This window comes from Hordeum vulgare, chromosome 4H, assembly GCF_904849725.1.
Source record: "Hordeum vulgare subsp. vulgare chromosome 4H, MorexV3_pseudomolecules_assembly, whole genome shotgun sequence".
Lineage (NCBI taxonomy): Eukaryota > Viridiplantae > Streptophyta > Magnoliopsida > Poales > Poaceae > Hordeum > Hordeum vulgare.
This window is the reverse complement of record NC_058521.1, coordinates 324,577,835-324,601,787: the sequence shown is the minus strand read 5'-3', so window position 1 is coordinate 324,601,787 and position 23,953 is coordinate 324,577,835. Positions and strand designations below refer to the sequence as shown.

The 23,953-nt window shown below is 46.9% G+C and overlaps 1 protein-coding gene and 1 pseudogene across 1 annotated transcript; one reads left to right on the top strand and one right to left on the bottom strand.

Moving 5' to 3' along the window:
* Positions 1–9,828: 9,828 nt before the first annotated feature.
* On the top strand, positions 9,829–10,307 carry LOC123450495 (annotated as a pseudogene).
* Positions 10,308–12,479: 2,172 nt separating this feature from the next.
* Positions 12,480–16,393, bottom strand: LOC123448565 (aldehyde dehydrogenase family 3 member F1-like). The gene is made up of 4 exons (XM_045125508.1): positions 15,900–16,393; positions 15,147–15,803; positions 13,932–14,060; positions 12,480–12,766 (listed from the first exon to the last, which is right to left on the bottom strand). Exons 1-2 carry the CDS (start codon positions 16,219–16,221, stop codon positions 15,523–15,525), a joined length of 603 nt encoding a protein of 200 aa, XP_044981443.1. The 5' UTR covers positions 16,222–16,393; the 3' UTR covers positions 12,480–12,766; positions 13,932–14,060; positions 15,147–15,522.
* Positions 16,394–23,953: the final 7,560 nt, after the last annotated feature.

Genomic DNA, 23,953 nt, shown 5'->3' with positions numbered 1-23,953 from the left:
ATCATTGACTTCTCTCATCAAGTACTACGTGAAACTCTAATAAATTTCCTCATGGACTGTTGTCGTGCTCGTCTTTTAGTTTTTAATTAAGCATCAGCAAATAAATATGCATAGTCTTCAAACTATCCCCACAAACCAAAACATGTGTATGCTCCTGTAAATATACCTTTTCTATATCTAGTAGTGGGGGATCATTTTCCAGGGAGAAAATTACTTGATAGCATCTGTCAAGCAAGATGATAGCATATTGAAGGCTATGTCAACGAGCAAGGTATGCTGGCCAACACCCACCCTTCTTACTTGAGAGGAAAGTGTTTACCCATTACTACCCATACGAACAAGTAAAACCATGATTATGTTGTACATTGTAAGATTATCTTGCTGTGAAATTATTTGTTGCAATATGACCTAATAGTTGATAGTAAACCCGCGAATACCCGATACATCCTCACAATCAAGTGTCAGATTTTAACTTGGGCGGTGCTGCTAGATCGTAAAATTAAAGTCAGACCGACATGCGAAGGGCAAGGAAGATCAATCTTACATGCGAAGTGGTACCAGATGGGGCTGGAGTAGATTTGTTCGAAGCTGGCACCACCAAAGATTCGGGAAGCGCGACCAGGGATTAGGGAGAAGAGGTGCCGTTGTTGGACCTTGTTGTGGGCGAAGCAGTGGAGAATCGTGGTCGGAGTAGGGGGAGTGGGTGTCCTCGCAGATCCGGCCGATTTGATGACGATGGGGGCGGCCAAGGTGACGGCTTGTCAAACCCTAGCCGCCGCCCTCCGTGTCGCCTCTCTGTTTCTACAAAGAACGAAGTGTGGTGGGATTGGGAATGGGGGTGGGGTTGGGGTTGCGCACATCGCTCGCTTTTCTCGGTGGCTCCCACTTGTACATGCCCACAAAAGGAACAAAGTGTTGGGCTGGATCAGATGCAAATTTGGTAGCTTACCAATTCTGGCCAAACAGAGAAGATCGGCATGACCAGGCAGTAGGACCACCACAGGTGTTCTTTTGAAGAAACCCTAAAAATATAGTGTTGTCCATATTGCATGTGCATGAGTGTTCCAGTACTCCAATTGATCTTCAATAATTTTAAGCACACCACAGTATATATATGAAAATAATGGTTAACGATAAAATGGTAAACTATTAGATGCAAGGTTAAAGTTATTTGAAAAAATCAATAATTGAATAATATGCATTTTTATGACTAAATTGAATAAATGTAACAATTTTGCAAACACTCTGATAATTAAAATATTCATTGGTATTTTCACCATAAAAACAACCGCAAATGACTACTTATGGCAACGAGAACTTCTTCAGGGTTTTGGTTATTCGTCTATTCTTTAGCATGCTGGTTCTCATAACGCCTTTTTCGGACCTTCTCTTTGTCCGACGAATTCCTGAGATATTGGGCTAGCGCCTTGTGTTTCACCCTCACACCATGCTTCATTTGGTAGCCTTTGGCAACGCCTTCGGCGTGCTCAAGAATAATAATTAAAGCCGGGTCAAGATATTTGGCACAAAACGCACAACGATACGCCATACACTTAAGCATGTTGCACGTCCATTCTGCAATTCTTCAAGGGTTTTCTGAGTGTGTGCATCCATCTCTCCTTTGGAACTGTCCGCATAATAATCAGAATAAGGCTGCAAGTTTAAATTATGTATGACATAAGGTGCACCATTGTTACAGTACCTAATTTTGCCTAAATTCCATATTGAAGTGCCTATAAATTATTTTTTAAATAAATATTTATTTACTTTGAAAATTTAAGTATAAAAAAGCAATATCAAATCCATATGAAAGCATAAATTATATGATGTACTTTTTATAAAAATTATCAATAAACATGGACAGCCTTTATGATGTATGCCTTTTAGCGTAAAACCAAAACTCACTAAATTGTGGAGTGGATGAACCATTAATTTCTCAAAGATTGATTGAATAAATAATGATCATTACGTACTAATGATCAACAATATATTTAGAGCTAGATTCCATTATGCCAATTCAACAACATATTGATGGTTTAATGATTAACCTAACCTTAAACTTGAAGACAAAAGTAGGGTTAAAAATAAAAAAAATTCCATAACGGAAATCTAGACCATGCCGCGCAAGTGCTGCTGCTTGTGATCGACGATGGAGTAGTGCACCTCCTCGTGGACACGATGCTTCTCTGGGTCGGACATCGAGTATTTCAAAGCATTCTCGTGGAGATCCTCATCCATGCGATGGCGACGACGTTGGTGGTTGGCACCACGAGTCCACGATATCTCACGACGGCGTCCATGACAGCCCCCCCCCCCCGTCCATGGCCACGATCTGTAACGACGGCCAATCGACCTCCATGAGTGGATTTCATATCTGGTGGCAAGGAGGCGGGCGTGTGACCGGTGGTGATGCTTTTAGAGCGTACCCTAGTGGAAGAGATGCGAGAGTAGGGCCTGCTAGCAAAAACTATTTATTCCTCTTTACTTCAAGAATTAGGCGTGCTAGAAATAAATGATCCTAATTAATAAGTACGGCTGACCTTCTCTTTCCCAGAATATTAAGTCCTAATTGCTGCATGCATAGCTCGCCTGCAATGCATGCAGGGCTCGCATCCTCTACATGCGGTGATTGTGGGCCTTTGGCTTGCTTAGACTGCATTTCTAATTGCTTGCATTAAATGAAGGAAGCGCTTATTTGAGTACTAAAGCATCAATATTTCAATCCTAGGTTGCTATAAGAGAAGCTTGGATTTCCATCTACCAAGCCGATTGCAGCTCAAGGCTGCAATTGCATTGCACTGGTACGTTATATGTAGTCGGCACACTACTTAGCATGCGTAGTTGTATCATAGTACAACAGTAAGCATAGGGTACTTCTTAACATAGTTCATCCATAAAACGTCGCCAACATACCACAAACTAAGATAGTACTTAACCTAGTTCAGACCAAAAGATCATCAATTCTAACCTTAGTTCAACGCTTCCATATATACAAAACCAAACAAAACTTTGAAGTTCTGGTGCACATAGTTCAACCATAACTGTTCACCAACATAGAATAGCATAGCTAAAACCAAAAGAGCATCGGTTCTAGCTGCGAGGGTGCGCACTGCCCTAAAGCCTTATCAAGTACTCGGCGTACGCGGCGTGCGCCACCCTGAAAGCATAGCCATTCTTGAGGTAGGCATGGGATGTTCCAAGTGCATGCCGAATGGCACTCGTGAGGCTGCCTTTCATCAACTTCTTGCAGAAAGGGCATCTGTAGCCCACCATTCCGATTCTAGGCCTAACACGTTTATCGTGCAACCCATTGTCCAGCTCCCTCCCCTTGCGCCTCCTTTAGATCCTCTGATTTTCTGGGTCGCTGTCGACGTCGTCAGTTTGTACCTACATGTAGTACAAAATGTCGCATAAGTATATTTAATATGAGAATTCAGTAGGCACAGATTCTGTGAAACATAATATAATAGATGAGAGCGTTCAAATGATCTTGAAAAATAAAAGGATAACTTATTAGTTGCTACATATGCAACTAAATGGGATAGTACCATATAGTAAAAAATGTAGGATCAACCATACATGTCGAAGAGAGCACTAGCATTGCCACATTTTGCCACAAATTTTTTCCAAGCTTGCCTAAGGTTAGTTCATCAAAATGAGAGCCACAAGTTGGCAAGCCTAAGGGAATCTTGCCACACATTTTGTGTGTATGCCATGAGGGGCCCAAGTGTGGCTTGCCTAAGGTGTGGCTGGAACCAAACACTCACTTAAGTTGGTCAAACTTGCCTAACCTTAGGTGTGGTAATCTTTGGCAAAGTTAGTAACAAACCAAACATCCCTTTAGTGCAAATAAATTCACTTATTACATAAAAATGCATGAACTGATGATGTAACATGGCAGAGCAGCATACAGATGTTCTAATGCAAAAAAAATGACTTATAACTTACTTGCATGACTTACTAATGTGCCAGTGGTGCATGAATAGGTAAAATAGCTAGTGAGTTGTATGCATTTAGGGTTAGAATTTTGTGTGCTTATGATGATGGATATTTAAAGTGCCCATGTTATCGTCGTGGAAGTTTCCCCTGTTGACCGATACCCCACCCATCAATGTTCCCGAACTATTCAACATTCTAGGTAAGGTAGTTATTATGAATTCTGACAATAAGTGATCCCAAATGTTGTACTTACAAAAAAGGGTTTTTATCATTTATGGAACCAGTTGTTCCCTACAACTCAATTTCGCCACTAGGAATTTCAACTGCTAAAAAATGACATCGCTTCGTTACACACATGCTCAAAAATGCCACTTCACATCATTATTGTGATCTCAAATCTCTTTTGACATGTTATAATGGCATAAATACCTATGGACCAACATGCCAGCTCTCCCTCTATCTCACTACAATAAAGTGTGGGGCCCACTTGATCACAACAGCGTTCTTATTTTCCTGTAAAATTATTCGCTTACTTACTCCTCACAAGGGGGCACACTTATCATTGTGAAATAAAGAGAACTGAAATGTGGGTCCTGGATTTTTTTTTGACATATTGGATGATCAACAAGTTTGTCATGAAAGTAACAATGTATAATGGCATTATTTAGCAACCATCTAACAAAACGATATTATTTTTTATATATCTAATGGCATTTTTGAGTAAGCATCTCACGAATTGATGGCATTTTTGAGTAAGCATCACACCCGTGGCAGACAAGCACCCGACTGAGGCTGAGGAGCCACCACCTGTTCCAGCAGAGAAGCCATAGGAGCTACCTGTTTTGGATTATTAGCAGAATAATTTATATAGATCAAAAACTGACATATAGATGCCTCAACAAATGTAATCTAGCTACACGGCTGCAGATCCAGCATTTCATACTTGGGTGTTCAAAAATTTATATTGCAAACTAAAACCACGACAATATTTTTCAAATGGTGGGAGTAATATCTAAAATGTTCATGTGAAAAGATTCTTTGTCCATCGTAATGACAGTACTAACATGAATGACAGAAAATGAAGATTATTTAATTCATGACCATACAATATGACATTTTCATAAACAAGGCATGGTGTTGTTATCCTTAAGTTGCAGAAAATATGTTCACAGTCACCTACGTAGGAATTTAAATTCCAAGATCCACCTATGTATTTGTATTAGCACATTCACCAAACCTAGGTGGATTTATTTGCAGAATAATTTATCTAGATCAAAAATGGCATATACATGCATCAACTAATGTAACCTAGCAACACAGCTTCGGATCTAGGATTTCACTGTTGGGTGTTCAAAAATTTATATTGCAAACTCAAACCACAACAACATTTTTCAAAAGGCTGAGATCAAGTTGGATTTTCTCTCCAGAAGGCATGCTTTTGCCTCTGCTTCTGTTACTCAAGAAATGAAAGAGTTCGGAATTCAGGCCAAAATAATTCGGGTGCACTACTGTACCGCTACTGCTTCCATCAAAATTGGGCATCCACACATTTTGGATGCACGAGAGCCATGGGATGGGACTGATTGGTAGATCTTAAAAACAACATAACCTATACAATGAGGAGCCGACCCCCACACCAATGCACCCATGTGGATCCGCCCTGAAACCTAATGGATGTAAAGAATTTAGGTACGGATTTCATAGATGGAAGAAAAGTTGAAACCCTAGCCATGCCAAAAACTAGATAAAGGACTGAACAAGGAAACCTAGGATATTACCAAAAATAGGAGTTAGATGACTGACTTCTTCTCCGTCGTCGTTATCATTGACCACTGGCTGCGGCATAGGAGGTAGGTGTTGTGGCAGGGGAGTCACCTGCTCCGGCGAAGGAGCCACCTGCTCCGGCATAGGTGCCACCTGCTCCGGCATAGGTGCCACCTGCTCCGGCAGAAGAGCATGTACGTCGTTGACGATGTCAAGGCCGCCCTGCTACCCGCTCGACCCCTCGCCGGTGGGGACGGATTTCTCCATGTCCAGCTTCACACGAGGCTTGGATGCTTCGTATGCCTTGGCGTCAGCCTTGGCGTCGGCGCTCCCTCCCATGGTGCGCTTGGGCATCTCGACGGCGGAGGTGCAGCGGCGGGAAGTGCACGGCGAGTGGTGAGGTGTGGGAGGAGAAAACCCTCAATTGTGGCTATTTGTGTATGAATAATGCTACACTTACGGAAAATAGCTACGCGTTAAAGTTACGGACGCAACGTGGCTTCATCCAGTTGGAAGACTTAACGCATTTGTTCTGAACTTGAGTCCCGCAGTTGCATGGCTGCATGCCACCTCAGTCCGTAGGCCGAATCCGTAGGATTCATCCCGTAAGCATAGCATTATTGTTTGTGTATTTGTGGATGGAGAAGAGGACGGGAAGAGGGGGACGGCAATGAGATTAATGCTATGGGGAACCGGAGCGACCGGCTTTAGGCCTTCCCTAATGCATTGTCTCTTAGCGCGGTATCCTAGGTAGTATACGATCATTAGATACAACCATCCTAATGTATTGTATGTTAAGTGTCGTATCTTAGTAAGCATGTATTTAATGATTTTGGCCTCATACTAATATGTGATTGGTCTAACAAGTTATTTTGCCTATGATACCGTGCAAGAGCCGTATCCTAAATAAGGTACAACAACCTCCTCTTTCCTCAATAAATATAGTGTCACGTCAGCATTTTGCCTATGATATTGTGCCAAGATACTACCATTACGGAAGGCCTTAGTCCTTGGCCCTGTTTGGATACTCTAACTTGGCTAGAGGTTAGAGTTAGTTTCTAACTTTAGTCTAACCATGAACTAACTCTAGCATTTGGTGGTGTTTGGATGCAAAGGTTAGTTTGACAATAAATGCATTTTTTTCAATCATGTGTATCTTTTAACCAGGATTTGTTGTGCCCAGCTTTTGTGTAGGCCTGGTGCGGCCGGCGGGGCGAGCAGGGCGAGCGCGGCCGGCGGTGGCGAGCAGGCCGAGCGGGGGCGAGCGCGGCCGACGGGGCGAGCGCGGCGGAGCGGGGCGAGCGCGACGGGCGGGGCAAGCGCGGCCGCGCGGTGCGAGCGCGGCCGGGCGGGGCGAGCGCGGCGGAGCGGGACGAGCGCGGCCGGCGGGACGAGCGCGGCCGGGCGGGACGAGCGCGGCGGGGCGGGGAGAGCGCGGCCGGCGGGGCGAGCAAGGCCGGGCGGGGCGAGGGCGGCCGGCGGGGCGAGCAAGGTCGGGCGAGGCGAGGGCGGCCGAGCGGGGCGCGCGCGGCGGGCGGGGCTAGCGCGGCCTGGCCGGGCGGGGCGAGCGCGGCCGAGCGGGGCGGGCGGGGGGCGCGCGGCGGGCGGGGCGAGCGCGACTGGCAGGGCGAGCACGGCGGAGCGGGGCGAGCGCGACGGAGCGGGGCGAGCGCGGCCGGGCGGGACGAGCGCGGCGGGGCGGGGAGAGCGCGGCCGGCGGGGCGAGCAAGGCCGGGCGGGGCGAGCAAGGCCGGGCGGGGCGAGCAAGGCCGGCGGGGCGAGGGCGGCCGGGCGGGGCGCGCGCGGCCTGGCCGGGCGGGGCGAGCGCAGCCGAGCGGGGAGCGCGCGGCTGGCGGGGCGAGGAAAGGATCTGATGCGGTCAAAATATTATTATTTTTAGCTGTCCATCCCCAACTAGCTCCAATTAGCACCTCTTCTCAGGGCTAGTTTTTTTGATGGGTTAGTTTGCATCTAACCCAAACTAGCCCATGTGTTTGGATACTTTGGGAGCTAGTTCAGCTCAAACTAGCTCAAACTAGCTCTAGCAGTGGGATCCAAACAGGGCCCTTGGCTAGTCAAATGCATCTGTTGCCACGTTCACACCTCCACGTGCGTTGTTCACACCACCACGTCTGCCACATCAAAACACAACTTCTCACTCAAATGAATGGCCCGATCGTGCACAACCATGATTTAGGAGTAATGCAACTTCCCTTCAAAAAAATGTCTAATGCAACTGCTCCCTCATTACACAGAACAAAGTCATACAATGGGACAACTGCATTTGTAGGCTTGTTTCATCTGCACGTGTCATGTTTTATATTTTTCCAAAGATATGTTGTAAAACTTTACAAACAATGGAATGGCAAATGGATGTAACAAGACTTAGTCACCAACCGCACAGATTCGTCTCCCATATATCTGATGTCCAGTACCGAGGAGGGGAATGTTGATCCACACGATGCCAAGCATTTCATCTGGATCCCATATCATGCACCCCTAGCCAACCGGGCCAACAACATGCGCCGCTAGCCTTCTCGATCCAAACCATGAGTTAGTGTCCACCATGCACAAAGATGCTCCTGTGGACAGGTTTGCTAGCACTAGTGAATGACGTCGGATTTTGGTGTGCAATATGTTTAGCCGCGTGTCTCTTTGGCATGCCTGGCATACCGACGGGCGGGACTCGTCAAAGGTCCAACGAACCGCGGTGGGGTTAATGGTGGATGTATGGTGTGGGTCAACCTGGCTAACGGTGCATGGTTTGAGTGTAGGTGGCTAGGTGTGCATGGCTAGGGGGCTAGATGGCTAATGAGTGCGCATGCGTCATGTGTACAATGTCAAGGTTGAATGGTGGGTGTCTACGTGGCCATGCGTGCATGCATAGTGTGGGTCCAGCTGGCATGCGGTGCACGGGACGTGCGTTGGTGGCTAGGGCACACAACTTGCAGCACAGAGTTTTGAAGTAGATGAAGGGGCAGGCCTCGATCTCCGTCAACAAGCAGGACTCGTTCCCTCTCGCTGGCTAGCTCCGGGATGCGTTTTGGTCTCGTTTACACACAACCTATGTGAAGGCTTATGTGTGCCACTCTTGATGTTTGAACACACCCACACCGCGAAAGGTCCCAAGAAATTCCGATCCCTCGTGAATTTGCACGGATTATAGCGGTGGCAGACGACACCCGAAATTTTTGCCCTTAACAACACCTCTGAGGCGGCCCTTCCCATTGGTCGCACATGGCCCATATATGGACCAGAGCAATATAGATCCTTAATTTCTGAGGATACTACCCTAGAAATGCGGCAAATGTCCCGAATATGGCACGCGCGGGCTCCGAGAAAGGCCGGGAACTTGCATGCGCTTTTGGATTGTTCTCTGTTGACCCGAGAGAAAGTATCGACGAAAACGGAGGAACCGGCCCACATTCAATGCGCAAACCGGACACGTTACCTCGAGGTAGCTAGATCCAAACAAGGCACCCCCGCCGTCTAGACCCACGTGGCGCACCACTTAGGCACTAGACCCACACCACTTACGCCGGCCGCCAAGTCAAGAATTTCCCGTGTAGACTCATATGTCGCACCCCGCAAAACGTACGTGTCCACAAAATGAAATATCCCGTAATCAACTTTTTTTGCCAAAACAATTTAGTTGTTTTTATGAAGTGTGCCAAGTTTTTTACATTTATATTTAATTTCAGTGCTTTATATATCTTTCGGTTTAGAAAAAATTCCATATAATCCGTTCACGTACAACATGTAGTCCACTACCACGGTTGTAGTTATTATTAGTCAAAAAGAAAATATGAACAAAAGAAAGAAAACTTAAATGACATTGACGGTCAAAGCCGGTTTGGCGGTGCAATCATAAAGCACCACCGCCTCGTCCATTGCTAAACCGCCGCTGCACGTTTCTCTCTCACTTTCCTATTAGAAAACCACCGCCTCCTCCTTCCTCTTCACCGTTCCAGAAAACCCTCGCTCCTTCCGTGCTCCGCTCCTTCCTCTCCTCCGTTCTATAAAACCTTCGCTCCATCCTCTTCTCCACTACAGATCCACCGTCTCTCATCTCCTTATCCAAAGCCACCACCTCTCCTCTCCTCACCCCCCGCTAGAAGCATATCCATGGAGGCACTACGCGACAGAGTCATAAACATCGCCGGCGGCGACCAGGCGAAGATAGACAGGTTGAGAGAGATCCTTTCCTGGTTTGGCAACGACTCGGAGGTGTCGGCGTCAATGAAGGAAATGGTCAAGTATGTCAGAGATAGCGAGAGGGATGAGATATATTCCAAAGATGGTGTCCGGCGGGAGTCCATCGAGTCCATCGAGTTCTCCTCTGGGTGATGGAGCAGATGGACTCGGAGGAGCGGATAGTCAGGCGTAGGTGGTGGGCGTACAGATCTAGGACCGAGCATCTAGAGGATGATCCCACGATCCGATACACGGTGTCGTCCGTGAAGGTGCAGTTATAGGTGGCGCCACCGGAGTGGACGCACGTCATACGCAACAGGAGGCCGTGGCTGCGCGCGACTTTGCTTCCCCGCCGTTCTCCAAAGTTCCCTCGACGATCTCCTCGTCTCAACGGCGGCGGTGGCGTTTAGGGTAAGCTTTGAATTCAGGTTGCAGTTGCAGTTTAACCTTTTATTTTGGTGCAGTTTAGCCTTTCAGTGCTAGTAATTTATCCATGGAAGACACCATTTAACCCGTACATTAAATCGTAACCTGAATTAAATGAAGTATGATCAATTTTCTGTGGGCTAGCTCCATGATGTTTGAACTTAGAAATGGAGTGATGGTTGATAAGTCCAGGGTGATTGATCCCTATGTTCCATGTTTTCAATTGAGCATTATAATTGTACTAGTCATATGAACCCCTGTTTTCAATTACTTCCTAAATTGCAGCAGTAATTTTGTATGCTGCCAAATTCATACTAATTCAACATTTAGTTTTCTGAACTTGGTATTGAAATTGGAATGTGTGTGTGCTTGTGACAGATTACCATATTGTGAGATTTCAAACACACTCATATGCACACTATCAATCAACACATCAGTTAACATGTACATCATATCAGTAGAAGCATTATATGAAGTTTGCTCCGTTTTCTTTCGGTTAGATGATGCTTGCATTCATCATTATTTTATGAAATTGTGTATCCAAATCCATTATCTTTTTATGAGAGTTGTTTTTCTACACACAGCTCGATGCACCCAGGGTGGTTTGCACCCACCTTCTGTGCTCCCACCCAATAAAACATTTCAAAGCATTCTCTTTTTATATGTATTTGTGAAACTGTCTATCCAAATGCCATTCTTTATATGTACTTTGACTTGCTTCTATCTAAGATTCGGGCCTCGACATCTTCCATTTCGCGGTAGGAGCATGATGTCTAAGTCTTGGGGTGGCTGAGGGCTTTGCTGCTGATCTCTCGAAGTTTATTGCTTGTCATGTCTGTGTGCCGTGGGTAAGGCCAGCATGCCATGTATCTCACTATTTTCTTCTCGTTTGGCCTCGGGTTGTTGTTGGAACTCGTAGTTTTATAACTTATTCGCTATGTGACGATATTAAGTTATGTATTTGATGATGAGAAATTGTTATGTATGTAAATTATGTATTTCATGACAACCACTTTTATGTATTTCATTGTCGGGGAAACCGACACCTATGGGAAACTTGAGGAGTTCCTTGATCGTTCGACGGGGAGAGAGAGGTACGGCGTCGAGAGAGGAGATAGCAATCAACACCGGCAAGGTATTTTACCCAGGTTCGGGCCGCTTGGCATGTAAAACCCTACTCCTGCTTAGTTTGTATTGCGTGCTTACTATAGGGTGATTTGCTATAGTAACTTAGTAGGTGATTAGGGAGTCTCCGATCCCAAAAAGTCCAACCCCTGAGAATGAGCCTTGGGCCTCCTTTTATAGGCAAAGGGGTCACCGACAGTTTGCTCAAGGGGTGCATAGTGAACAGTGTTCACCGCTCTTCTTCTTCGGTGGTGTCAGGAGTAGTAAATATCTTATCTGACCCGTGACCTGCCGCAAGGTGGGCGCGACACGTATCCAGGTGAATCGACACCTGGGTATTGCGCTAGCGCATGAGGGATCTGCTCGAGCGGCCGAATTGTGGTAGAAACGGGGGAGGACACCTTGCGAGCGGAAGGGGATCGCTGGCCTGGACTCTCTGTCGGGTGACTTGGTCACCTTCCCGGTAAGGAGGGCTTGTCGGGGGCTTGAACACTTTCCCGAAAAGGAGGGCTTGCCGGGGCCCTTGACAAACTGCGCGAGCCTTCCCGGCACTACAAGAAATAAGGTCAATTATGTCTCCCTATATTGGTCATCGATTCGTCATTGTTGTTGTTTATTGACCTTTTTTTGACCAAATTTACAACGTCAACAGTTGGCCGTCAAGAATGAACAAACTTGACCTTTCTAAAATTTTGGTCATAAAGCTCTATTGACCAAAATTTTGGTTTGGTCATTACCCATTTGTGTGAGCCACGTAGGATCTGAGGTGGCTGTGCTGACATGACATTGGAATCATCATAAATTTCACAGCCCAATTCAATAATCTTGTCTACATGGGCCTACACCAATACTATTTTATTATTAAACAATTCAATAATCTTGTCTACATGGGCCTACACCAATACTATTTTATTATTAAAAATGTCTAAATTGTTTAGGTTGATGCATTATCTTGCCAAAAGCATGTATATCTGAGGATAGGCCCATTAAAAAACAAGTACAAAAGAATAAAAGATTGCAAATTAGTTGTATATGTTTCATTTCAGTAGCACATCACATGAATTACAATACATCATCCATCGGTTCCTCTACACATAAAGATTTAAGGCCCAACAAGTGCACAACAAAATAGTTCTACAAGTGCAGGTGCACAACAAAAGGATCCGACAAGTGCATAATCACACATCAACATAGTTCAACAAAGATTGAATGAGAAGCACAAGTTTTTATTGATCACACATAACATCAATGATAATCGAAGCTTCTTGTTCCCTGCTCTTGACCTGTCCTCTACTTCTTTTGGGTGCTTCAGATCATCCTGGTAATTCAAATAATCAAACATAAGAAAGCATACAAAATAATCAAATATTATAATTTACAAGTAATAAATAAATTAGACCTATTTCGTCCTCCAACGGTGATAGTGTATTGAGCTCTGACTACACATATGTTTGCATGTACTAGAGGTTGGGGCGCCACCTAGGTGGGCCTATGCGCATTTATCTTATTTTCGCATATTCAGTTGTTACATCTAATAGCACTAATAACACATGATTGATCTAGTAGCAATCTCTGGTGGTTTTACAGGAAGAAATGGCAAACTACACCCTTCTGTAGTTATTGCTAACTAAAGCCGTGATAGCTAACATGGTACACGGTACGTTCATTGTACAATAGACATGCCAGACATTTTTCTCATGCAATGATGACACATGCCAGACATGCCAGCTATTTGCTATTGCTATTGGCTGGTCTGAACAACCTTGGATAGCAATATATGATGGACATTTTTCTCATGCAATGATGACACATGCCAGACATGCCAACTATTTGCTATTGCTATTGGCTGGTCTGAACAACCTTGGATAGCAATATATAAAAGCCAATTGCAAACATGAGCTAGTTGGTTCAGATGCCACTAGATATATCATGTTGCACTCAGAATCACGAGTAACCAAATAACCATATACATTTGAAAAATTATTTAGCATGTTCAAATAGATATATACAGAAATAAAAATGATCCAGAATATTTATGTGTTCAGAATAAGATGGACACACTTGACCGAGGTACATGCGCCATGTTATGATGAGTAACGAGGCTGCGCAAAACCTGATGCACTGTGCGTCAGCGTACATTGTGGTTACTTAACATCATCAACTCATATTAGCTGCGTGTTATGCAAATGGAGTTCGAATATGAAACTATTGTACAGATCTCAAGACGAACATCAGATGCTGCACTAGTGGGTGGTGGTGTGGCCCAGCGGGCGTGAGGCATCCCTTGTACATATTTCAGCAATCTGTGGGATTGCTTTAGGTATTTATTACTGATAGTGGAATGTGTTTTTTGCGAATCATATGACGAAGTTGTTTTTGTTTGTGACAGAGATCAAAAGAGAAGTGGTACTTGTCAAGATGTTTAGTCTTAGTACTGAATAGAAATATCAAATATGCAGTGAAGGTATAGGCATACGATTTACCATTGAGTCTCAGCAGTATATTTTTGCTCGTTTGATTAGATTCAGACGCAGGAAGAAAATGTAGTGTTGTGGCCCTCTGGCGCCATAGTTTGGATCTTGATTTATTATGGAGGCAAACTTACAGTGTACCTGAAAAGAGGAGGCTTATTAGTTACAGAAACTTTATTTTACCAATGCACAAGAGTTTATGCTGGTATAATCTGAGATCCTTGCCCTGCTTGAAGCTTAGAAAAACTGGTGGAGATGAGCGTTTATTCACTTAATGTTGCCTTCCGTACTACATTCCAAATTGAATTTTCTTCCTAATTTCATTGATCCGTAGTGTAATATGTTTCCATCCATGTAGATGCTCTGCCTCTGGATACTAAATTGCTTGGGTAAGTCATATCACTGGCATAGATCTCATATGTTTTTATGTGTAATTCCATCTACCATCATTTTATTTTGGGTATAGATGATGTACCTGGTCATACTAAATTGCTTGGGTAAGTCCCTATTAAAAGCCAATATCAGAGACTTTTTGCACAAATATTATCAAGGAAGGTAACGTAAGTCAACCTTTGAAATTTTCTGAAATAAAATTGTTCATGTTTGTGTACTTCTGGTCGTCGATGATCATTTATAATGAACACCAATTCAAACTAAAACACATTCATGTTCACACCAGCCTTCATTTTATAATATCTTGTAAATAGAGAGCGGTTATCTTCTCTGGAAATTAAGCATCTTGATCGAAAGGGCATAAACTGAAAAGAACAAGACACAGAAGGCAATGAGCACTGCAATAGTGACACCCGTCATCCCCTGTTCAAATCCCGGGTTTTGTTGGAGGAACTCTTGGACTGTCCTATCAAAACCAGGACCCACGATCCTTGTGTCCACATCTCCCAATTGCGATGTCATGGCATTGGTTATTGTCAAGACGTTGCCAAAACATTTAAACTGTCTTAGTTATTGTCTCGAATAGTTATTCGATAATTATATCTTCTCAAAACTTCTTTCAGCGGATGCAACAGTTATATGCATGTAAATAAGATGATAAGCAATAGAGGCATTAGGGTAGAAAACAACTTCTCGTGACATGCTTGAAAATCACATAGTGAATTTATAATTTAATTCATAACCAAAGACTGATCGGTAGGTATATGCAAAGGAGAAATTACTTAAGTTAGTACTAACCTTATAGGGGGTAGGGACTAGGGAATAGTATAATACCTGGGATGGACTGGATGGTTCAGAGATGAGCCTACACCACGATGTGGACTCAGCGTGTGTCTCTAGCAACTAGTGCTAGGCGAATCGGGCGATGCTTCTGTGCATGCCAGCGTCTGATGGCGGCAAAGAAAGCAGAACCGTGTACGAGTACTGACTGCATCTTTCGCTGGGGACGCTCGGAAGTGGAGATCGGCATAGATGAGACGATGGCGAACTGCGATCGATTAGGAAGGAAAATTACAAGAGAGAAAGGAGTGTAATGGCGCGCGTTGACGATCCGCGCCATCTGGTCCGAGTCAGCGATGAACCTCTTGAGCGTTGATTTGAGCAACTTGATCTTCACCACCACCCAAGAGAAACGAACACGCTGACGTGGTCAGAGCGATGTTCTGATCAGAATTTTACATAGCCACCAGACAAAAGCGTGCGTGGGTACGAGGGTGGGCGCGAATCGCTCCTCGACGAGCACGTAGTCGATGGCGATGCAGGCCTGGCCGGCACAGGATGACCACTTGGCGAAGATCACGCGGTTCACTGAGAACTGGAGGTTCCTCCTGCCGGCAACGGCGTCGAAGATGCAGGGGCACTTCCCACCCAGCTCCAGCGCCACCGGCGTCAGGTGCTTCGCCGCCGCCGCCATCACCACGCGCGGGCACCCTGCCAAATTGCCAATGCCAATGGTTCTACCTGGTTAGCACCAGTACCAACTACCAACACTAACTGATTGCTGACCTGTCAGCTGGTTGGCCGTACCGGTGAAGAGGACCTTGTCCCATCGGTGCTCCATGAGCTGCTCGCCCACCGCGGGGCCGCCCTGGATGACCTTCACCGTCGTGGAATCCAGATACTCGCCTATGTTCTCCTCCAGGAACCTAGCCGTCGCCGGCGCCAGCTCCGACGGCTTCAGCGCCACGGCGTTCCCCGCCGCTATGGCCCCGATCAGCGGCTCCAGAGACAGACCTCCTCGACAAGGCCCAGATCTGGCTCGCTGCTGCTCCTGCATGTTCCCGTTGTAGGTGGAGGAGAACTGCGGGCTCCAGAGCAATCTTGGGGAGGGAGACCGCGGGCTCGGCATCGCCTGCAGGTGGAGGAGCGAACGACAGCATGCACTGGTGCGGCGAGGAGGGTGGGAGCTGCAGCGGGTGCGGCGAGGGGATGGGGAGGGAGGTGGCGGCGGCGATCTGGAAGGGAAGGAGGCGACGAGGGGATGGGGACTGGGTCTGCTAGTTTTTTTTCTACTTTTCTTCATATGGATGAATGGATGGATGGACGTGGGATTGCTACCAATGGACAGTAGGATTTGTGCCATGTCATCGATCCGTGGCATAAATGATTCCACCAATCAGAATCCAGCTTATGTAATTGTGTTTTTTTTGTTTCTTTTATATTTTTATCCTTTTATTTCGGGTAAACACTCAACATATTAACCTCATGTGGTATGTTTAAATGACCCAATATTTACGGATCCATATTGGATTTAGATATTAGTCTGTATAAATATTGGATTTCGGAAATATGGACCCATATTGGTGTTGTACTTTTCTGATTGCCTAAAAAGAGTTGTACAATATTTATTATTTCCCTCAAAACAAAGCTATATTTTTTAGCTGAGTGTTGTGGGTGGAAACACTTTTCATTTAATTATGATAGTATTTGGCATTACTCAAAAAAATTCACCCACATATTTTTTATTGTCATGTTTAAGATTTTATTGTCTGAAACACCAAGTTAAGGTACCCTATACCACCTTTCAAAAATAATTATCTAAATAGCGTCTACACATTGTGAGATTAGCATGGGCTCGTATATTTCATTTTCGTAATTATATTGTATTTTCTAAAATATTTAGGATATTAAAATGAATAATTATAATTTATTGGTGTTTTATCTAATATAATTTACTTCATCCATATACGTATAAAACAAATTTTTGCTCCCTATACATGACACATAGGCAAAATTGATGAGGTGTCGTCCAGTCACCTCCACGCATATGTTTATGGTCTTATATTTGGTCATGGTAGCATTGAAATATGATCATAAATAATTCTACACATCTTAATGACCATTTTGTGCAATAGGATCATGACCTAATGGACGCAAAAGGTCATAACGTTATGGGCTTTGGACCCTCTTAGACTTGCCATGACTAATTTCAGAATTTTGGTCATGGATCAATGACCAATTAAACCGCCGTCATTTTTTGGGGTCATAATTGAGCGTTTTTCTTGTAGTGCGGCAAGGGAGGCTTGCCGGGGTCTTGCTAATCTTCGGGGCGAAGTGGGCTTTCCGGGGCCTTGGGAATCTTCCCGGCAAGGAGGGCTTGCCGGGGTCTTCCATCTGAAGCCCTTGGTCGGTCTAGGATTGCCTTCCTGCTGTTCTTCCCTGTGAACTGTTGTTAGGGGCATCGTCGATGCCCGTGCACAAGTCTAGGGCACAAGGGACCCCAGTCTCTAGTGCACCGACAGGAGCCCCCAGGCCTGGGCCACGCACTCGCGCGGGGCATTGCTTGGCCAGGAACAAAGTATTGCACGATCTTCCTTGGCAGGGGACTCTTTTGCTTCCGAGCCATTTTGACGGCCCTTCCCCACGTTGCGCATCAAGCGCGCGAGGTTGAGAAGTGCACGCACAGTAGCCTCCCCACTTCCCGACGCATTACTGCCACGCGTGAAGCATGCACAGTAACGGTCAGGCAAGTGGCGTTCGTGGCCATAAAGGCCGCAATCGTCGCAGTGCCCGTCCCCACATGCATTGGTGCTGCAGGGCGGTTCCCTATTCGCCAGTGATCATGGGTTATTGGGCGAGAGGGGCGGCAGTTTCTGGAGTGAGGGGAGCTAGCCCCACGTGCCTCGCCCTATAACTTAGGAAGTTCGTGAGGGGTTTTTGATCAACCATCAACTTCTGAAACATTCATCACCCCCAGCTTGCATCTGCAGAATCTTCTCTAGTTGCAGGTTGCGCTTGCCCCTAACCATGGCTAGGGGATGAGGGAGGCCACCATCGGCAGCCAGGGCGGCAAGGGGATCCCAGACGGATCAGGCCACACCTTCATGGTCCGCAGCTGCGAAGGGTGGCATGAGCGCTCGTGGTGGCGGAGGGGCGAGGGAATGTGGTCCCCGCGTAGGCTATTGCCGAGGGAGGCAGAGTGCTACTCCAGCACCTCCGTCTTCTCCTCCAGGGCCGACATCTCCTCTGCGGAGCGGGCACTCGGACGGGACGGCACTGGAGTTTTTCGTGGAACTGCACAGCATCCCTCGGGGCCATTTTCACCTCCCTCGCCCTTTTGCTAGGGCGATGGAGGCCACCAAGCCTCGTCTCTTGTGGTTGCGGGCATATGGTTGCTCTTACGGCACTATGCAGGTGCACATGGAGTACCCAAAACGCCGCGCCATGTTGCTCGGGCGTGGCTGGAAAGCCTTCGCCCGTGCCCACAGCCTCGGGGATGGGCATATCCTCCGCTTTAAGCTAGCAGAGGATAATATGCTATCCGTCAAGTTTTATGGGTGCTCAGGTGTGCGTCTCGGCTGCTGGGAAGAGAGCTCGAGAGGCGCCGAATGTCCCTCCTCGAGCGATAGTGACGAGGTGGACATCAACGGTAGTGGCACTCTTGGCAAATCAGGATCTCGGGGGGTCAAGTTAGAGTACGACTCCACGAGCTCCGACTGACTGCTGGCCCTGCCGCCGAGGCCCGCTCACGCCTCTCCCCTGCATGGCGGGGTTATCTTGCCGGAGCTATCATCGTTGCTTCCTGTTCGAGAGGGAGGCACCTCCGCAAGCTCTAACTTCTCCATGCCCTCTGCTTGGGCCGCCTCACCGGAGCGGGTATCGGTCCCCCGGCTCCAAGAGGAGGCATGCTCGCGGGCACTGGATCCTTCGCCCCTTCCTGTGCCCTGCCCTCTGGTATCAAGCCAGAGGGGGCCAGGTGGTGCTTGTCGGGGTTGGTCCCGTTCTCGTCGGCACAGTGCTGGTCCTGGGGGAGCCAACCCTGACCGGACCATGAGCTCCGCCATTTTGTCTTCTTGAACTTCTGTCCGGCGAGCATGTCCCTCGCCAAAAGACAGTACCATAGGTAAGAGTAGCAAAAATCATTCATGTAATATGTGTGAGCTTGTTTCAAACAAATGAATGAAATGTTGTTTCCCTTGCGTCTTATCCTTCCCCTTGTATGATACGCCTTTTGCATTTTACCGAAGCTTGTCGGCGTGACTGGTGCTGCCGCTAGTGCTTTGGGGAACTGATCCTTAGCAGTTCGCTTGAGGGGTCATTACCGGTAAGGCTCCTTGCCGCACTCAGTGCAATATTTAGATCGTCGAGCACGGATCGAGGCAAAACAAGGTCATGTGTATCCTCTTAGTCCGTTAAACAGGTTTGCAACAGTGTGAAGGCGCTCTATGACCGTTCGGGTTGTTGAACTAGTTCGAAACAGAACTAAGGCACACTGATCCTGACAAGGTTCCATCTACGCGCAGGTTTCTCAAACAAGGTTTGGGATCTTCCAGAAAGGAAACAACCTATCTACTCTAAAATCTCATCTGAAATATTTATCACTTACCTGTCATGCCGCGACACTTCTCCCCGCGGCGCTTCGGTCCTTTGCCAGGGCCTCAGGTCCCCGGCAAGTAGGAGGCTATACTTTCCCGACGACTTCTCCTCCAGCAAGGTACTTGTCGACAGTTCTTGACTATCGTACAGAAGGTGGTTTGCTGGAGCATAACTCTTGTTCCTGTTTTGCTAGGCCGTGCTGACGGATCCCCCGAGCGCACCTTTGTCGATGACATGATGCTTCCGGAGGGGAAGCGTTTCAGATGGAATGCGTGCCTGGGTTTCGGGGCCTGTTGGCGCATTCTCGATGGCTATGCATCAACTCGTGGGGGTGCGTTGGCTGAAGTATGCGCTGGAGGCCTCGCCGAAGCCCCCAGGCACACCCTTGACAGCAACGCACTGTCCCGGAGCGGCGTGTCAGCCTGTTGCCTGCTAGCAGTCCCTGGTAACTGGCACCAGAAAAATGTTGTTGACGTGCAACTATTCCTGACTTGATGCCTCCACGGCAACGGAGCCAGAAAAGAGCTCCTCCTAATTGCTCAACAATTAGAAATTGTCTTGCAATGGCCCACCAGCGCGTGGGATCGAGGCAGTTTTCGAGGGTAGAGTATTCAACCCAAATTTGTTGGTTCGCGCGACGGGGGGTGAAAGAATATTCTCAAGTATTAGCAGCTGAATGCGTTAGATTCAACTACACCTGAAAGATTAGTTTCTGCAAGCACAATATCAACAACAAAGTAGTATAATAGCAACGGTGTCAGAAACGATCTGGTGACGAGGCAGACTATTCCTAACGGTTGTATCTATGGCGCCAGAAGTTGCCCGTGGACGGGAAATATTCTTTCCCATCAATGACGCTAGAAAAAGTATTGTAGCAGGTAGCATCAGTGTAACGAGTAGCAGCAGTGGAAGGAACATCAGTAGTGACAACAGTAGCAAGTAGCAGCACTAGCAAGTAACAGTAGCAGCAACAATAGTAACAGCAGCAGAGCAAAGCAAGTAACAACAACAGCGCAAACGACAGCAGCAAGAATAGTAACAGCAGCAGTGGGACAAAATCGTAGGCAATGGGTCGGCGATTCGTCGGATGACATTCATCATGCAACAGTTATAACACGGAGAGATATGTGGCTAGCTCCCGTTCGTCAATGTGATGTAGGCATGCATTCCGTGTGTAGTCATTCGTGCTTAGGGAAAAGAACTTCCATGACATCTATTGTCCATCCCTCCCGTGGCAGCGGGGTCCAAATGGATACTACGGGATATTAAGGTTCTCCTTTTAATAAAGAACCGGAACAACGCATTATCACTTGGTGAACACATGAACTCCTCAAACTATGGTCATCACCGGGAGTGGTTCCGGTTATTGTCACTCCGGGGTTGCCGGATCATAACACATAGTAGGTAACTACAACTTGCAAGATCGAATCTAAAACACACATATATTGGTGACAACATAATAATTTCAGATCTGAAATCATGGCAGTCGGGCCCTAGTGACAAGCATTAAGCATGGAAAAGTAGTAGCAACATCAATCTCAGAACATAGTGGATACTAGGGATCAATCCTCGCTAAACTAACTCGATTACATGATAGATCTCATCCTACTCATCACCGCTTAGCGAGCCTACGAATAGATTACTCACGAACGATGAAGAGCTTCATGGAATTGGAGAGGGAAGAAGGTTGATGATGACGATGGCGACGATTTCCCCTCTCTGGAGCCCAAAACGGACTCCAGATCTGCCATCCAGATGAAGAAAAGGATGTGGCGGCGCCTCTGTATCGCAAACGCGACGAATTCTTCTCTCTTGATTTTTTCCGGGACGAAAGGGAGTAAATAGCGCTGGAATTGGGGGCGGCAGAGCCACGTGGGCCCCACAAGCTTGGTAGCCGCCACCAAGGGGGGGGGGCGGCGGCTACAGGGCTTGTGGCCCACTGGCCCGTCCCCTCTGGTGGATCTTTGCGCAGGTATTTTTCATATTTTCCAGAAATATTCTCCGTAAATTTTCAGGACGTTCCGAGAACTTTCATTTCTACACAAAAACAACACCATGGCAATTCTGCTGAAAATAGCGCCAGTTCGGGTTAGTTCCATTCAAATCATGCAAATTAGAGTCCAAAACAAGGGCAAAAGAGTTTGGAGAAGTAGATACGATGGAGACGTATCAATGCCTTCAAGGTCTAGGTCTCCGTCTCCCTAGCCTGCGTTCGTGCAGCGGGGTGCCCGCGTAGGCGTTAGGAGGCCGTGGCGAAGTAGAGCGACCACTGCGGCACCCTGCTTCGAGGGACCGCAGTGGTGCGCGCAACTTCCCAAGATCAGACGCGGAACTTGCTAGAGTCCGCAAAAAAGCTCTCAATCCCCGCTCCCCCTACCTGGCGCGCCAAAGATGTAGGGCAAACCGACACCAATGGGAAACTCGAGAAGTCCATTGATCAACAATGGCAAGGTCTTTTACCCGCTTGGCGCGTAAAACCCTACTCCTGCTTAGTTTGTATAGCATTCTTATTGTAGGGTGATTTGTTACAGTAATTTAGTAGGTGATTAGGGAGTCTCCGATCCCAAAAAGTCCAACCCCTAAGAATGAGCCTTGGGCCTCCTTTTATAGGTAAAGGGGTCACCAACAGTGTGCTCATGGGTGTATAGTGAATAGTGTTCACCGCTCTTCTTCTCCGGTGGTGTTAGGGGCAGTAAATGCCTTGTGTGACCCCTGACCTGCCGCAAGGTGGTCGTGACATGTACCCAGGTGAATCGACACCTGGGTCTTGCGCTGACGCATGAGGTATGTGTTGGACCGGCGGGATTGTGGTAGAAACGGGGGAGGCCACCGGGCGAGCGGAAGGGGCTCGCTGGCCTGGAGTCTCTATCGGGTGACTTGGTCACCTTCCCAGAAAGGAGGGCTTGCCAGGGGCTTGATAACTTTCCTGGCAAGGAGGGCTTGCCGGGGGCCTTGCCAGTCTGCGCGAGCCTTCCCGGCAAGGGAGGCTTGCCGGGGTCTTGCTAATCTTCGGGAGTCTTCCCGGTGAAGTGGGCTTGTCGGGGCCTTGGGAATCTTCCCGGCAAGGAGGGCTTGCCGGGGCCTTGCATCTAGATCCCTTGTATTCCGCGCCCCTCGAGAGAGGGAAGGGCATGGCCTTGGTGGTTCTTGGATTGCCTTCCTGTTGTTCTTCCCTGTGCACTGCTGTCAGGGGCGTCGCCGATGCCCGTGCACAAGTCTAGGGAATAAGGGACCCCAGTCTCTAGTGCACCGACATTCATGATGGGCTACATTAAGATACGAGATAGCTGAAATTAATGACAAACAATACACAAGAATGATGCAGGGTGCGATGGAAATAGTCTAGTTACAAAGTGGTGACAGATGCAGCATGATCCATGCTTTTAGGTCTTCACCCTCCTCAATATTTTAGCCAACTTAGCAGGTTTTGCCTTAAGACGCCACCTCTTTCTGTAAGCTGCAATTGCTTGGGTTTTCGAATCCAGTTCCCTATCCTGCATAACTGGCATTTATAGCACTCGTTACGTGAGTACACAATCTTTGTAGGCATGAGCCACTTGTACATTTTCTTCAAAACAGTTTGCCTCAGGTGTAGGTAGCATTTCTATTGTTCTGAATATGCAATAATGAGCTATTGGAAGAACAAAAAATATCATGTCAGTGAATTCAACAGTATATCAAAGCCAGCCATAAAATGGGTTGTTGTTTCTTCGCATTGGTTCCATGAAACTTTGGATATACGAAATATAGACATAATATATGAGAATACAAATGATGTATTCATCTCATTTTGCAGACCCTAGTACTGATAAGCGTACGATATGAATTTGGCAGCATGCAAAATTATGATAAATAACAAGAGTTTACATACATAACAAGTTCAATTTGCAAACCCTAGTACTGATAAGCGGTAGGATATATTTTGCGGACAACGAGGAATAATAAGAGGGCAATTTATAGGGTTAAACATGAGATGCAAATTCTAGGATTAATATCTGATGACACTAACTGATTCACCGTTGTTGGTGATGTCTTGTACCAGCTCCGGCTGTGAATCAGCGGCGACCAAGTCCTTGTCGACCAATTCGTGCATGGCGTCCACATCCGTTGAACGGAGCGCACAACCCGCGCCCCTCCCCCAGCAAGTTGGATCATCCTCGCCGGCAAGAGTGTAGGCGTTGGTCCGGCGGCGAGATCTGCACCCAGCGGCAACAACGTGGGTGGATACATAGGCAGAGGCGCTCTAACGCTGTAGGCGGGAGCGA

Coding starts and splice junctions, on each gene's coding strand:
- LOC123448565 (XM_045125508.1), bottom strand. CDS start 16,221: ATGCCGAGCCCGCGGTCTCCCTCCCCAAGATTGCTCTGGAGCCCGCAG. Junction 15,804..15,899: donor GGACAAGGTCCTCTTCACCG/GTACGGCCAACC, acceptor GCAATTTGGCAG/GGTGCCCGCGCGTGGTGATG.